General features: G+C 44.5%; 1 protein-coding gene across 3 annotated transcripts in view; it reads right to left on the bottom strand.

The window, feature by feature from the left end:
* WTIP (WT1 interacting protein) overlaps positions 1 to 17,455 on the bottom strand; it is a 92,098-nt gene that overhangs the window by 5,907 nt on the left and 68,736 nt on the right. For all 3 annotated transcript variants that reach the window (XM_055726373.1, XM_027815172.2, XR_008735069.1), the window contains 4 exons: positions 6,363 to 6,425; positions 3,873 to 4,003; positions 2,534 to 2,585; positions 610 to 678 (listed from right to left, as the gene is read on the bottom strand). In XM_055726373.1, coding sequence (XP_055582348.1) covers positions 610 to 678; positions 2,534 to 2,585; positions 3,873 to 4,003; positions 6,363 to 6,425 — 315 coding nt within the window. Of the gene's footprint in view, positions 1 to 609; positions 679 to 2,533; positions 2,586 to 3,872; positions 4,004 to 6,362; positions 6,426 to 17,455 lie in introns of those variants that run through there.

Here is a 17,455-nt window from a genome sequence, read left to right on the forward strand (position 1 = left end):
CTAGCGCTGACAGTCAGGTAGCACAGTTAGGATCTGGGCAGATATGCATTTTCGTATCAAGAGCACCTAAACTTACAGTAAAAGGGAATTTTTTGGTTGGTCCCAAATTAAAGAGTTTGTTTCCCTCATGTTGCTGGATGCAGAGCTAGGACTGAACACAGCTCTCTTCTCTGAAGCAAGAGCACTAATCCCACAACTTGCTCTGTTTCAAGAAACATTTAAAGTTCTGCACAAAAAGAAACTAATCCCCCAAAAGTGACAGAAAGTCAATGGTATCCCTGTCTCTTTTCTAGTAAAGAATCAATATTCATTTAGCATGGAAAAAACACAGGTCCCCTAGAAAAAGCCTTCCAGTGTAGGAGTGAGGGTCCTTCCCTGCACAGGCAGGTCTCCTCGACCAAAGCCAGCTTTTGAAGTTAATATACTGGAGGGAAAAAAGAGAAATAATTTGGTACTGGAGAGGGCAGCACCACTTGCAGCCCAGCTAACACTCATCCCTTTGCATCCTTCCAGGAGCCATGGGGCAGAGCCCTACCTGCCCAGATGTGCAAGAGGTAGCAAGTGCACCCTGGGGTGTGAGTCGGGCCAGCGGAGGCACCTGGTGCTTACCTCACAGTGATAGCACTCCACGTGGTAGTCTTTGTCCATTGATACCACCCGAATGGTCTCCTCGGAGCCCTGTTACAGAAGCAGAGTGAAGGTAAGAGTGCGCTTGTAGGTGGTGGTTTCTCAATCTTCTTTCAGTGCCCAAATTATCACTTTGCAGAGCTGTTCCCCTGGAGGATCCCCTCTTCCTCCACAGAGCAGACCTCTGTGGTGGCGGAGGGCCTTGTCCACAGCGCTGCACCACTGGCTCTGCTGTTTAGCAGCAGCGTGGCTGTCTGGCGTATCTAAGCTGTAGAGGTCATTTGGGAACGGTAGCCAACAACGTCTTCCTCAAGGGACTAATTAGTCTTGAAATCAAGTAATTTTCCACGGGCACCCAGGATGTGAACATATTACCAGCCAAAAACCGACCTGCTGACTGGGTAACTTTTCCTTGTAGACTTCCTGGCCTGAGTTTTCCAGGACTTGCATTCCTCTCAAACCATCTGCTGCACAGCCATTTTGCACATGCATGTGTCCCTGTATGTAGCCCATAGGGATTTACATACCAATCCAGCAGGTAATCCTGCGCACAGCCCAAAACCTCAGCGTGAGGGTGGATGCAGTGGAGTTGTGTAACTCCTGGCTGAGCCCCAGGCCCTGCAGAGCAGCCCATACCCTTCTTGTAACCTCACAGGCTCTTCCCCTGATCCACTCTGAAGCCTCTGAGGACAGAGCTCATTGGATTTGTTGTCTTACATTGTTTCCAGTTCCAGGTGTGGTTAGAGCATCAGATATGACGTACGCTATGTCTGAGAGAAGCAAGTTAGTACCTGCACTGCTAGACCTGAACTAACTTAAGAAACCTCCATGGGAAAGAACATGGAGTCTCTCCTGCTAGCCATCAGATGAGTCAGCAGTAGGACTGCTTTTTTTTTTTTTTCTTCTTCTTTGTAAGACACAAATCCAGGGAAATTTACAGAGGGGTTTTCTCCTCACATTGCATCACCAGGACAAGCAGTTCTGGCTCAGCCTTTATAAGGTTTTCGATTATGTGAGACCTGGCCATTTAACAGAAATAGTAATGACAAATGAGGGTAATGTGCAGGGTGATAGAAGCAGGCATGCTGAGAGGCTCTAGCTACAGGCTTTTCTTTTCTGGGGCGCAGCAGCTTAGAGGATGCAAGCTCTGGCTCTTATCAGTATGACAATAGGAAAAGGAGGGAGGCACTGAGGCCCTTGCTTACAACTGAGCTCATCAGTGACCTCAGCAAAGGAAACTCACCAGGGTCCTGCACCCATCAGGGTACGAGGAAGCACCACTGCGGGCTGCCAGAAAAGGGATGTCTTAATGCAGAAGTCTTATAGTGCTACCTATATAGTCAGAACAGGCTGAGACTGCAAGCAAGACATCCACCTGGCCTCGCTTGCAGCCAACTTTTCTGCTGCCTTTTCCACCCCTTTAAGCACTTCCATTACATTGCCAGCCCAGGATGACAGACTGTGTGGCCTTCTCGCAGGTCAGGGTAGCCCTCAGATGTCTTTTGAAGTCTGGGCATCTTAACAGATCCACATCAGAAATGCAAATGTAGCAGACAAGGAAAATTGCTACTTGAGCTAATGGGAGATTCTAAAAATAAACAGGGCTTGGCTTCTTGGGTTGTTCTTGGAGCCCCAGTCAGGACTTTCAATTAAATGAGATTTATAACAGCATAATTAAGACCTGGAAAGCACCCTAAAGATACAAAGTACTATGCTGCATAATAGTAGTATGACTATTACAACCTCTGGGAATGTTTGGGAGCGACATTACTGCTGAACTGTAATTTAGTATCTGACATAGTATAGATTCTGGAAGAAGGAAGAAAAGCATCTAATGTGTTTATATAATAGTGTTCACATGCCAACAGCTGTAATCTCTAAAGAGTCAGTGCACGTTAACATGTACCTGTGCTGGTAGGATCGGCTGGTTACAGGAAGCGCATTTTGGTGCAAAAACCCTAGGGTGCAAGAAGAAAGTGTTCAAAACACATTTAAAGCTTCTTCAAAAAGTAGAACAAAAATAGTTATTCTAACCACGCCTTGTTTTTAGCAAAATGTAGATCCACAGGATTTGAAACACCTCTTAAATATTTGATGATATTCAGGGAAAAGGAGATTTACAAGACGCTGATCTACCCCAGCTTTATTGGTTAGGTCTTCCTAACCTCTAGGCATAGCGAAACCAGCCCTCTTCCCACATAATGCCCTTTCTCTTACTTTCCTTTACCCATAATGTCACTCAAATTCTTCCAGAGACTGACTGCAAAGCAGCTCCTGACTTGGGGGCTGTCACTACCTGACATCAGGAAGACATCATCACACTGAACAGGAGAGGGGCTGATCATGGCTAGGATCTACTTCAACCAAATACATCAAGTGGTCTTATTATCGACAGCTATATTTTATGACAATCACTGGGCAAACAGTCACTCTCTCCTTGGAACATGAACAACTTGCTACCAATAGGGTTGAGTTCAGAGTGATTTACTCTGGCTACGTAAGCAGAGCTATAGGTTGACTGCAGCTAAGAGCATTCACATAGCTTTTGAGCAGGAGAAGAACAGAGTCCAAAAGCAATCACTTAAACCACAAAACTTTTGGTCAGGTGAGTCTAAAATCATTTTAACACTAGTTGCTAATTACATGTCTACTGTACAGTCTAGGTTAACCTAACTTACATTCACCAGTGTCATGCACTACTAGAACCTTGACCAGGGCTCCTCAAACTTTTTAAACAGGGGGCCGGCGCGCGGATGAAGTGGCAGGAGGTCATCTGCGGCTGCTTGGTTTCCCCCTGCAACCCCCAGCGGGGTGGGGGTGGGGCGGGGGGGTTCTGTAAATACCAGGGGCCAGACTAAGGATTCTAGGGGGCCATATCTGGCCCGTGGGCCATAGTTTGAGGACCCGTGACCTTGACTCTTAGCCAGCAGAACCTACCACCACTTGCAGAATTAGCCTGATCTAATTAGTGTTGGAAGTCCTGAAAGAAGTAGAGAAACAGCTACCAGGGAAATACAAGTTGATTTTCAACCTCACTTGGCCACGGTATGCACACACTGGGCCCATGAAGCAACCTCTAATATAACTTTAAAATACTCTACAAATACAACGTGAGAGCAGCACTTGAGGGACATCTGAGCAAACAGGAATGACCTTTTTTTTTAATCTACTACAGAGGCTTATAACTGTACCAGTAATTTAACTACTATAATTTTTCCAAGCATGTAATGGATTTGCGTACTTACGTATGGTAGTCTTTGACACAGTAAATATTGTTCTCCACATCTACAGTGAAGGGGACTCCATCCAAACACTCGTTACACACCACACAGCGGAAGCAGCCAGGATGGTATGACTTTCCGAGGGCCTGTAAGATCTTAAGAGGGAAACAGCAAAATAAGTGGATGCATGATTACATATACTGCTGTGGCTGATTCTTAATAATGGCAGTGAGAAAAGCACTTCAGGATGACATTACCACTCTGCAGATCTGTCAGCAAGGAAGGGACCTTTTAAAACAGTCAACTTGCTTATTTCAGTGGGTTGCAGTAGGCTCGCACTGAAGAGAGAGAACTGTGAAAATCAGGCTAACGCCCATCACTGAGCTCTGCACAGCCAATACTGGCAACAGAAATTAAAAGCGGCTTCAGAGACCACTTCTTGGAAAATCTGCTGCAGCCAAATCCAAGTTACTGGGACACTGTGTTAATTCACAAAACTTAACAGGCTGTGACAGACAGAATCCAAACCAGTCATTACTCAAACTTAAAAAAAACCCAAAAACAAAACAAGCAAAAAATCAGGTGTCCCTTTATTAATCAAGGATCCTAATTCACCATAGTAACTGACTGGTTATCACTCAGTCACAGCAGCCCATCAGTTTCTGTTAAAATTCCATCTGTATCCACGTGTTTGGATATAGATCCAGCCATCTTGCCAGGTTTTTCCCATGCTCATCTTCCCTATTCCATTTAGAAGGGTTTAAGGGAAGGCCTGACGCAGTCTTAGCTACACTACTGCAGAACAGATCCCCTCCAAAGCACCAAGCCCCTGAACAAGCCTCTGGGAAGAGTGAGAGACAGTGTCATCTTCAGGCAGCTCTCAACAGGTTCTAACACCAGCTGCATACATTTCAGGTGGAAGTACCACCTTTGGAAGGCAATTTCAGAAAGTATCTGCTAGCAGCAGTGCTCAGCTTGGAGCTGTTAAGCTGGAGATTAGAAAAGTCCACAGGCCAAGCTCTCATGGCCCTGTAGATAATTCTATGAATAAACGGGAAATAAGAAGTGGAGCATAGCAAAAATGCATGAAGTCAATTTAATTTAACCTTTTTTCCCCCCTCTAATGAAGCCCTATAGCTCTCCGTTCAGTGAGTACCATCAGAATCCATTTGGTTTGCAAACCTGTTCCCAGCCAGAAACAACCTGTCCCTGTGCACGTGTTGCTGTCTAGGCAGCTACGTGACGCTGTCGGCCTGGCACGGTGGCACAGTCACCCCTCCGCACGGAGTAACTCCCAATTCACCTGCACTTTCAGCCTGGAACAGCTTCAGCGGCGCACGGGCTGGCGGGGCTGCAGCTCCCTGTTCCTCAGCGGCATGTGGGCACCGCTGCCACGCAGGCACGTTTGTTGTGCGCGCACTCCCAGGGAGGAACACGAAGGAATTAGCCAAATAAGACTGCTTAATTCCTGGAGCTCCCAGAGCCGTTTCCTTTTGTCAGAGCTCACTTGCTGATGAGAGAAAGGCAGACAAACACCTGCCAAGCTTCCACCTACTGAGCTCCACCAACAAGATATTACGGACTCTTGCCTGGGATTCTGCAATTAAGGGCCAGCTCAAAGCATGCAAGTTAGGATACCCCTCCCCCTCCCAGCATGACACAACTCTAGAAATTTGCTCTTGGGCTAAAACGAACAATATCCTTGTCCAACCAGTGGTGCCAGGATATGAGCCAGAATCCTCATTAGTGAAGTCTCCCTTCCGGCTCCTACTGAACCTCCGTGTTTGCAATGCAGTAGCTACTCCTATTAGGCATACTGAGGTTCATATACATTTTAAAGCAAAAGGAAAACAAATGGATGTCCTACATGATCTGCAATTTTTCAACATGCAAGCCACTTCATTTTGTTTGGTAGCTTCTGCTTAGGATGAACAGACTAAATTCCCACTGAAATGATGCCAGCAGTATCTGGCCCAATCCACACCCCTTTGCTTTTTTTTATTACAAAATTAAGGGACTAGTGGCTTCCTACAAACCCCAGTGGCAATAATGCATTTTAACTGACACGGAGCAAGTGGCAGAAGGCAAGCAAGTCACAGAGCAGGCAACAAACCTCAGGACTATTGATAACGTCCCTCTCCTCTCTAGCCCAGATTCCATCCACTTGACAGAGCTCTTGCTATTCTACTATCTTACAGAGCACACCATCTGTTTTCCTTTACCATGTTCTCATACAAAGCTGTATTTTCCCTCTTTTAGTATTAAAATTCTATTCGATTTTTTTTTTTTTTAACTGGCATGTGGCAGAACAACAGCCTCCCATGATCTCAGGTAGAAAAGAAGCCCAACTTACTGTACTTAATAGTAACAGAGTATGCCACATTTTCAAAAATTACATTAACAGCAGTCAAGACACAATAGTCTGACCAGGGAAGAAGCACAATGTCTCACAGTGCGCTGCCCAAAGTCTGTGAAAAGCAAGCTATCCCGTGGTTAGGAATTTAGGTCTCTTACCATTTCCATTATGAGGTGTCCACAAACAAAGCACTTGTCCGCTGTCTGCTGAAAACCTGAATACTGTTCAAATGACAGAAAAGAAAGGATTATTAGTAGCCACTCCTCTCTCTAGCTGCAGAAATACCTTCTAAGTGAACGCTGCGCTATTTTCCAGCCTGTGCTGTATATGATAGCAAACTATACAATAGGTTTGGGAGACAGTGATTCAGCAGCTCTGCTCTCACAGCACGCTCAGATACCAGCTTGGCCTTTTGATCCACCACAAGATTTCCATGAGATTTCCAATTTAACAATTATTTTAAGTTCGGTTTTTATTTTTGAAGGCCATTTGGCAAGTTTGCATTTTGTGTGCTGGAATTAGTTTGAATTCACTCTTTTGGTTGTTGCTGTTGGGGAAGTAAGTAGCATAGGACTTACCGCCCCACTCCTGCTCAAATTAGTGACCAGATGCTCACTGACCTCAGCTTTTGGACCCATGTTTCACTCAGTGCTATATGCAGGCTAGAAAAATAAAGACAGGCCCAAGGAGGATTTAGCTGCCTCATAGATACCAGGCTTTCTATCCAGGGAAGAATCTAGAAGTCCAGGCACAGGCGCTTGGGCTCCCTGCACATGTCGGCACCAGTGAGGTACCTCAGAAAGGTGATACACACCCCAGCCATCGGCCCATGCTCCAGTCCGCAGTGGGAAACAGGAAGGCTGGGCAGGCTCGGTGGCAGAGCCCTTGGGTTCGGTGCCGGGGGCATGGCAGCAGGAAGGGACCTTGCCCACTCGGGACCAAAGCTCTGTGTTCCCTGGCCGAGTGTTTTTGACCTTAACTTTGTGCTTGAGTCCCCAAAGCAGGTTCTGTTTCAGATGCCAAAGTCTGTCTTTAGCCCTGTGTTTAGAGGTACCCAAAACACACAAGGTTATCAGGCCAGACGACTGACCTCCCAAACAACCACCCTGCAGGCAAGGGGCACCTGCCTGAAGAACTCCAGCCATGTCATTCTGAAACTGGTATTTGCAGTGGCTGAACTTCACCCTCACCCACTCGCCGTCCCACAGAAGTGAAGCGCTGCGTGTGCACTCTTTCCTGCCAGGGGGAAGGGGTGCCCAATTGTTTGTAAGGTATTGCACAGTGATGCTTATTTCTGCAATCAAGGTTGTAGCAAAGCTCACCTGAAATGTACTTTAGCTGCACAAGATAAAAGACAGGGAATGGGGAGGATGAGTGTGAACCGGACTCTTCTCCCAGCACACAAGTTAACTGGCTCAGGCATCTTAACACAGCCTCAGCCCAATCGAGCTTATGGCTTCCTCCATTCTCCCCCTTGATTTAGTAGGGATTAACTGTCCCTCACTTCAAAAGCCAGCAGTTCCCAGCCTAGAGCTGCCATATGTTTTCTTTTTTATTGGTGTGAGGGGATTACATGTTATTTCAGATCAATAGGTTGGAGACAAAATTATTGTTGCTATGCAACAAAGTGATTAATGAAGGAAAAGGTCTTGCAGACACTTTGACAGGCCCAGAAAGTCAGTAAATGATGGTATGGCAGCTGCTACGGCTCCAAATTTACTACGCACTAAGGAACACAGCTCATACAATCTTAAGAAACTTTGAAACTTCATCAAAAGAGACCAGTGTGTTGAGGAGCAAATACAGAGGTGGGCAGTCCTAGCTGGCTATTTCTGCAGGATACTGGGTTTTGGGTTTTTTTCTTCTTATTACTGATGCAGGAAAAGGGCCTTAAAGCTTTGGATGCTTCTTGGCTGCACCGTATCTGAGTAACCATCTGGCTAGACTATTTCCTAAGGTTGCAAACTTGAGGGTTACTGGAAACAGGTGGGTAGGTCCTAGTGGTGCAGACGGCAGAAGATTAACAATGGTACAACCCCAGCTAATTCTAAAATCCTGCTGGAATGAATTTACCAGTACCATCTGGCTGTCATTTGATAAGGAATGCAAAGGAGCATTTACTCAGCTATTGATTAAGAGGGAACATTATTTCCTAGGAACAGAATGGCATAGTGGACAGATTAATGTCATTTATTGCTAACCAGATTATCATAAATTACACTGTCAGAAAGAAAGGTTTTGCTGACACAAAATCACTATATGACTAACCCTATTAAATTAAAACCATGATTTGTTTTTAATAAGAGAATTGTTATTTGTCAAACAGATCCAGAACTGGATTACCCAATTAAGACAACTTTGCAAAATATCAGTGAAGTCTAATAGCAGTGATAAAATATTTCACGGGTTCAGGGAGCTCTCCTTTACCACCACACTCTTTTCTGATCACAGTATCGATCCCAGACAAACCAGAGACCTGATTCAGTGAGAACAGGATTTTGGATTCAGCTGTTTGTGCTTCAAATCTGTTTGGACTGGAAAAGACTAACAGCCTCATATGCCAGCAGCACTGTTTTCTACATGATGGTATTACTGTGGACACTGCTGTTTAAAGGTAAACAATAAATGATTTTCTCTACATTTTTGTAGCTTACCTGTCAACTTCTGCTTTGCAGTGTTTGTTCTTAACTTGGAGAGTTCAAACAGGCCTGATGTGCTAAGTTTTCAATCTTAGAAGCAGGACTTACAAACTTAGGCTTAAAATACTAATTGGCAACCTCTGTCTTTGAAGCACTTTATTATTACTAACCTTCACAAATCTTGTGTATGCAATGAGAGAGAAGTTGTGACTTGCTCCAGACTGCCAGACAAGGCAGAATGGCCTCTTTTTTATCTCTCAGCACACCTAAGAGCCTCCCTGATGGTGGGTTCCCAGCATGGCTGGGTGGAAGCAGCACTGGTCCCCCACAGCTTGTGAACTAGGTAACCACAAGAGAAGGGGAGGTTACGCTCTGCAGACTTGTAGCCTCTTTTATGGCTAACCATAGCTGGAGGGGGGAAAAGAGCTTTTGTGCACACCAGTCCTCCCTCACAACATGAAGACGTGAAAAACAGACTGAGGAGAAACAGTGAAGTAATACAGGATGATAAGCAAGACCCTAGCAGAGAAGCCAAATCACAGCTATGCCTCCTGTACACACAGTATTTTATACATACAGTTTCATTCGTGATGCAAGCAGTACTCAGCTCAATTCTAGCCTCACTCTAAGGGTTTCATATGTGCCATTAAAAAAAAAATATGTTGGCAGACCAGTAAGATGATGTAAATACAGACTAATCTCAAACTAGACAGAAACATTCAGAAGTCTACAGACAGTCTGTACCTAGGACAAGTAAGAAGCGTGATTTTGAACTTTCCCAAATATTCATTATAGATGGTCATAAAGCATATATAAAAACACTGAAAGAAGTTGTTATAAAATGAACTGTTCTGAAATTCAAAGCTGAAAATGAAGTGTTACCCTTCGCTCTCACTTCTGTGACTTAGAAATAAGATGCCAGTTACAGGGATGCAAAGAAAACAAGCACATATTGAAAAGCTGGCATATTATTTTTCCTGATTTCTTATTTTGGACCCTACTGTTTTCTCCCATATTTACCTTGTCCTTGACTTCTCTTCCAGGATAATAAAATCTCACTTCATGTGCATGAATCAAGACATTGTAATCAAGCTCCCCAATGATACTTACATAATATAAGACTCTGGGAAGCGAAATAAACCTTGAGAAATATGTTAATTATGTTAGAAGAGTAAAAATAAAGTAGAAGACTTGGCTGGCTGAATTATTCTTTTGTTTGCTGTCCAGTATACTTTGATTATCAAACAGGCAAAAAGATCTCTAATGATTCTGTCCAAGAGTCTTTGTTTCAATGTAAGAGGAAAACAAGTCCCCTTCTGTCCTGAATATTTAGGCCTGTTAGTGTCCTCCTGTGATAATCTTGGGGTTTATAACTCTTCTGTCTAATGTGCAATATATCCAAAAGAAATTAACAATGAATTTTGAGCATATAATGAACAATTATGCATGGAGGATAATCCCACCAAGTACTATGAGAAACAATTTCTCCTGCCTGCCCTCAGTCCTGTAACCAATCTTGGTTGTCTACCCAGGGTCTTTTAAAGTTTGATGTTCTTCTCGCCGTGATTTTCGAAAGCAAAAACATTCAGAAAACAGCATGCCTGAAAAAGGCTTCAGGACCCAAAGTTTCAACCTTAGGCAACGTCAGATCTTTGAAAAGACAAGTCGCTGCTTCTCCTTCGCATGCCTAACCGTGCCCAAGGAGAGGCTGATGTACTTCCCTGCTGTTATGCACTCAACAAAACAAAACCTTCCTCCTGGAAACAGACCCTGGAATCTCATTCAGGCCCACTTTCTTCTTTGATGAGGATGTTCAAAACCTGCTGAAGGTTTGTGCAAGCAGATCGAGTGGGTTACATTTCAGTAGGTGTGGCAGCTGCTGCCCCGGTAATGGTATGAAGCTGTAAAAACTACAATTCACTGTCACAGCACTGCAAAGTCACTGAATGCGATTGCTCAGCCTAGACTTGAGATTCCTACCCTTTTATGTTTTAAGAGCTTTTGAGAAGATGATCAGGAGTTTTTGCCAAAATGCTTCAGGCATTTAATTCTGAAAACTAATTTCTGAATTGGGTGCTATGCTAATAATGTATTCCAACCCCAGGCCGCCTGTAATCCCTCACAGACTCTCTTCTCCTTGGTTTCCCATTAGCAGAGCATCTGTCTTCTCACTGCTTTATTGTTTGCTCTCTGCATGGGACCCTTAGTACATGGGACACAACAATGCAAGAAATTCATGGGATCACATTAAGAGAGGGAGAAAATATCAAATTTGGTTTCATGCAGATGGGGTTTTGTTATTGTTGGGTTTTTTACACACATATTTAAATGCAGCGATTAAACTGAACTGAACAAAATGGGGCCTTCCCTGGCTCAAAGATACGGGAGCCTTGTGGCAGGTGGCAGAGATTAAACCAAAGGAAAACAGTCCAGAACTTTACTCTTCATCCCACTGAAACCCTTTCATATAGCCTGTTGCTTCACCCCCTCTTGCTGCCAGTGAGGAAGCACTACCACAGCAGCTATCTCCTTGCTTCTGTGTTTCCGCTTTGTTAAGTTTGAAGGAGATGGGTAGGGCCAGGAGGGACTTCATGTTCTGCACAGAGGTAACAGTTGGTCTGGCCACACACAAAATTCTGCCAAAAATCAGGAATTCTGCTGGTAGCTAACTTGGCCGTAACAGTCAGGCATTTTATAGCCTCTTGGGAATAGCCACTTGCTTCCTAGAGAGCCTACAGAGACCCATGTGCAAGCACTCACCAAGGCTGCTTTCCGTCTGATTAGTTAAGAGGCAATAATGATTTTCTTAAGTAGATCTTCCTTAAACTCCTGTGGAAGCTTTGCAGTGACAATGATCAAGAAAAAATCCTGAAGCAACAACTTTAACTCTGCATCATATCGCACAGCCCAAAAATCGATTAACTTGATTCACACTGTACAGCACTTCGTATCGCAGAGCACTATACTCTTGCTGTGGGTTATTTATTGCCACTGCTACTACCTATTATGTACACTGCAAAAGAAACCATCTACGTTAGAATGTACCCTCCTGGAAAAAAAATAAATCTGGATTTTATACAGAACCGTTGTTGAAAAATTTCAATTCAAAACATAACAGCAACTAATACCAACATTTACTAGAGAAGTGGAAACACACCACTTTCTCACGTTTTTTTTCTAACTCTCCCATCGAAAAAAATTAATGCTTTCTGCTTACAAGTGTTTGGCAGGAGTTACACATAATTAGAAAGAGCTCTAGTTCTTTTAAGTGTGCTTCAGTTACTGTAATTTACTTTTCAATGTAATAAGAAGAAAAATGGGACAATCTGACATTTCGGATCACCATCTCAGGAGGAAATAGGGGAGTGACTACCTGGTGTGAAACCAACTGGACTTTGTAACACGCTCTTCAAAACATTCCACTAGCAAATGTGAAGTACGGGACAGTTGCAAAAGCTAGTCCACAGTGATCCATCTCAGAAAAAAAAACCATCCTTGTCTCTCCTTGTCTATTTTGTCACGGCCCAGAGAGTGACGCCTGTGGCCCACTTAACAATCCATAACCCGGTTCAGGGAACACTAGGCATCTTCTTAGTGAATACAGACCTTATTCACACATTGACATTTCATCACATTATCACCTGGGCCTAGGTACTGCCTGAGTTTTGCTCTTTTATAAACCTGAGAGACTTTTCTGGACTCCAGTTGCTCTCCTGTTTCAAAACACCAATTTTCTTCACTTAGCTGACCTGCAGTTTGCCATGTCCTGCAGTATTTGCAACATTCACCCTTAGTTTCTCAGCCTTGCCGCCAAATTTTTACATGGCCCCTAGCTTTAAAAATGTGTCCTCTGGGAAAATTCCGGGGAGAAAATCCAGATGCCCCTGAAGTCAATGGGGCTTCTGCCACCAGCTTCAATGGACTTGTAACTTCTTGATACAGGGTGCAGCACTACAGTGTTGCGTTGCCACGAGAGGTGAACCCAAACCGCCAGCTCTGCACACTCTTCATGCTGGTTCACATTCAAGTCCAAAGTGCAGAGGCCAATCAGTATTTGACTATCCTAGGTATTTTGAAATTTAAATGTTAAGCTCATCTGTACGTTTGATACAATTCAGAATACTCCAAATAATCATCATTACTGCCAGATTTAGTTATAAAATAAAACCAGGACCACTGGCATACTACAGCCTTAGGAAAAACTAAGGAAGGAAAGTATTCAAACTTTTTTGGCAGGGAGGGGCTGGAGTGAGACCCACACAAGCAACAACATGAACTTCACTCCCTCATGTGCCAATTACCGTAACACGTTATAATCTGTTTGCCTTTGTTTTTGGCGACAGTATTTAGAAGCACAGCAACGCTCGGCATTCCTGATGCCTCTGGAACTTGTAGGCACCTCCTGTCCCAACCTACAGCCACCAGTGCCTTGAGAACGCTCACAGACTTCTTTACACTTCAGTACATCAGAAGTATTGCAGCAATTCCCTTTCCAAACTTTGATTCCATCACTGCGTTAAACACATCAATAAACAGCCCTGTCTGTCCGTTCTCTGACTGGTGTATGCATTTTAATAGCAAGTCTCCTAAATAACAACATCCGCACAGTTATCTAGAACTCTGTTTGCTCTGTGATTCCCATTAGATATGGACACAAGCTGCAACTTCAATCATTTACCTTCTCAACTGAGTCTTTTTTTTCCTGAGAGAGTCCTGCTTAGCAGCAATGGGGTCTCTGACCAATGTGCTAGTCCCAGTGCTCACCTCCCAAGGGGAATCTCCAAACGTTTATACTCATTGAGATGGAAAATCAAACCTCTGACTCCAGCTTCCGTCACACTAAATAAAAACTACCTTCCTAGGGCCCTAGAAAGTGGGATGGGCCATTTCCCACACTGCCAGGCTTGGAAAACAACATATGCACAAACTGAGAATAGCTTCATTAGCATTAATATTCACATTGCAGCCATGTCCAGGGGCCCAAATTAGGGTAAGGGTCTTCTTGCGTTTGGTGCTACGGGAGATGAAGGTGCAAACCAGCTCTCATGAACTGCCAATCACCCAGCTAGTCCTCTGTTGATACCCCATCCCTTCACCCCATGGAAAGCTGATCATTGCCATTTGTCACCTCCCTACCAGTTCTGCACACCCTGATCCTCTCGCATTTTTAATTTCATAGAGAGTTTTACAGTTGTGGATGTAAGACGAGGCCCTGTATGTTCTCTGTAGCCAATTTTTGCCTTGCAGTGGCAGCTGTGGAGCAGAGAGGCTGCAGCTGTAGCAAGGAGGACAGTGTCCTGAGCAGGTACCAGTCACTGGTGTAGGGGAGAGAAGGATCAGAAACCCCAGTAAACTGGATGGAGAGGAGAAAGAAGACCTGAAAGACAGCGTGCAGGGCTGCAAAGCACAGCTCTGCTGGGGCTGTGGGCTGCTTGCCCTCCTTCTGCCACAGCCTCAGCCCTTGCCTCTCCCTGGCAGGAGGGCGTGTGGCCAGGGCAGGGAGCTGCAGAGGCACCAGCATGCAACCATCACAGGGGCTGGCCACACTCTGGGCTGGGAAGGGCAGAAAGGGGATGCCCAAAGGCCTCCTGGAGGCTTGCAACGCACCAAGCCTCTCTTTATGGCTGGCATGCACAAAATGTAGGTTTTAGAGCCTCTCTCTTTAAGGATTTACGGGCAAAGTTACAGATCTTCCTCCAATCTTACTTACTGAAATGGATGAACAGCTTTAGATGAAACTTTCAACAACTAATGACAGCAAAGTTAGCAGAGGCAAAAACCCAGCGTGAACAAGTTCAGCCTAAATGTTTGAATTTGGCAAATAAGACAGTGAAAGAGATAAACTTAAAAGGGAAAGTTTTGGATGACCTTAATGCTATGCACTGCAGCTTGTGGTGTCTGTAATAGGTTATTTCCAGAGCATCTGAGTGTCTTCCAGTAGTGCATTAAGCAATGTAACTAACATCTGTCACGAGGTTCATTTTCACTCACACCTCCCTGGAGGGAAATTCTCTCATTTCTTAACCTCTGCTGGACCCCCAGTCAATAATGTTCATTACCTCCAGAGAAAAAGTCTATCAAAAAGAAAAAAGAAAAGAAAGAGATAATAGATCTAAGATTCAGGCTGCTTTGGTGACATTTTACAGTCTTTTTTGCCAAGAAAAACAGTAATTTCTTTTAAATTTCTTTACATGATATTTAAGCACTGAAAAGGAAAGACAAAATTATTGAGCTATTTTTCCTTCACCCATGATTATGCAGCAATTTATCAACAAAATGGAACAAGAACATCTGACTGGGATTATTTATTATACAGTAAGGCATTTATTTTTTTTGTTCACTTCACCAGGAACAGTGTCCCTGTTATGGCTAGTTAGCCATCTGTGTCCTGAGAGCTTTCAGAGAAGGATTAAACTGTCATTTGTTTTATTTCCTTTCATGAAATAACTATCCTAACAGGGCTGAGGCAAGACTTGCATATTGCTGGACTCGCTACCTTAAGGTCGCATGAAAAAGAGTAACTGGATCTTCCCTGGAGCTAAAGCAAAGCAATGAAACGTTTGGGGGTTTGGTTTTGTTCTTTTTACTCCTTACACTCAGTAACATGCAGGATTGCTACTGAAGTGCTCCTGCTGGAAACTGCATAGATTAGACAATCTCTATGCCATGCTTAGGCAGAGATGGTATTATCTGTAGGTTTTACTTTTTTAAAAAAAATCTGATTCATTTTCTACCTTTGGTCAATAAGGCTTGGGTTTAAGCACCGATCAGGGCTGGAAGCAGGAGGGTGACAAAAGTACACAAAGAAGGAACAGGCATGCCATGTCCTCCAGGCGCTAAGGGTTTACCAGCCCTTACCCACTGACTCACAACCCCACACACAGAAGGCTGGCACTGTTGTCACAAGGATGGCTGTGGCATGTGGCATCCCTTCCCCGTTTACAACTCCACCAGTGGGTCTAAAAACTTCTAGCACTTCTTCCCTGGAAAGAATGAGAAAAATAAGCTGCCTGATTTAGAGAAAGATAATCTGTGCCCTCAGTAAGAGCAAACATGTGGGAAAACTATTTGCTAGAAGAATGTACCTTGCAGCTATTGCCAAAGGCTTTGATGGGTGTATCTGTGCTTTGGATAGCTTTATGGCTGCACAGTGGAAATTGCCCATAATGAATAACATCTACATTTCTCAAACACCTTTCGTCCAGGAATCAAAAGCACTTTTCAAAGAAAGGGCCATATTTTGAATGCTTGATGCTAGCAGCTCCTTGTGTCACAATTTTATGGACCGACTTTTGGAAACAACTTGGTAGCCAAAGCTCTCTGGCACTCACTATGCTTTAAGTGACAACTGAGCTCTCTCAAGAAATGGAAGCCACACGGCATTTCAGTGCTGAAGTGCAACTGCCTCTGGGGTGGAACAGACACACCCTGGAGTGGCTGGCACCAGCGCTGTGCTGAACCTTGAAAGGGGCACTTTAGCCAAGGAGGGCAAGCCCTGAGTTTAAGACAGGAGCCAAACATTTATAAGGATCTGATAATGGCTTTTCTCAAGGTCTTGGCTTCAAGGACCATATGTAATACTGCAGTGAATTCCATGTATCACCTCTGATGGAGAGAAGAGCTGATCTGTCTTGAGTGAATGGGAGTTAAAGAACCAAGTATCTTGTATGAGCCACCAACTACAGCTCTGGAGACTGCGCTGGTAGGAGCTGTTCTGTCACAGAAACCAGCTGTATTGCGGGAGAACTGAAATACTGACATCTATAGATGCTTCAAGTCTAACAGTTACAAGAAGAAGAAACCCATAAATAATACCTATTCTTCCCTAAAATTTCCTTCGTTGACTAGTTTACAGCGAGAACGAGTTCAGCTTTTCTGCCCATCGCTGTTCGTGTGCTGTTTACTGCAGTCCCTGTGTCTGGCCTGGCCTGCGGGATTTCCCCAGTATGATGCCCCAGATGACAGGGAAGGACCTGCAACGAATTAATGGGATACACAGAGCTAGCAGTGGGGCCGGACAGAGCTCTGCAAGAACTGCAGCCCTCGGTACTGCCTTCTGAGGGTGGGAAGGTGACAGGCTCTCCTCCAGGTAGCAGGAAGGCTTCAGGCCACTCTACCCCTGCTCCCCATTTGCATCATATTTGCAAGTCAGCTGCTTCCCATCAGCATGCTTCCTGCTGGGAGGGCAAATGAGGGGCTCATTCAGACCACTGTGCTTTGGCAGGACTGTGCGCAACCAAACATCGACCCCTCACATCTGTCCCTGGGAACCGATGGAAACATCACCCTGCTGTTGCAAGCTTAACCACGTACACACAGGCCCCTCCAGCTGTTACTACATGCATTCCACCAGTGACCCCAGCATGACAGCACGGTACCTCCTGCCCAAATTTTCTGAAGCTGCTCTGCTTTCCCATTCCTGCTACGCTTATGCCATATTTGGAAATAACCTGGTCACAAGCTATGGGGTTGCAACTCCACAGAGCTGTGACCAGGCTCCCAAACCTACAGGAGCATCTAGTTCTCCTGATCAGTTCCCAGGCAAACAAAAGCCAAGGAAGAGCAAGAACACCAATGAGAGACACGACTTTCTTAGAAGGAATACAATTATA

The sequence above is a fragment of the Falco cherrug genome, chromosome 14 (genome assembly GCF_023634085.1).
Source record: "Falco cherrug isolate bFalChe1 chromosome 14, bFalChe1.pri, whole genome shotgun sequence".
Taxonomy (NCBI): Eukaryota; Metazoa; Chordata; class Aves; order Falconiformes; family Falconidae; genus Falco; species Falco cherrug.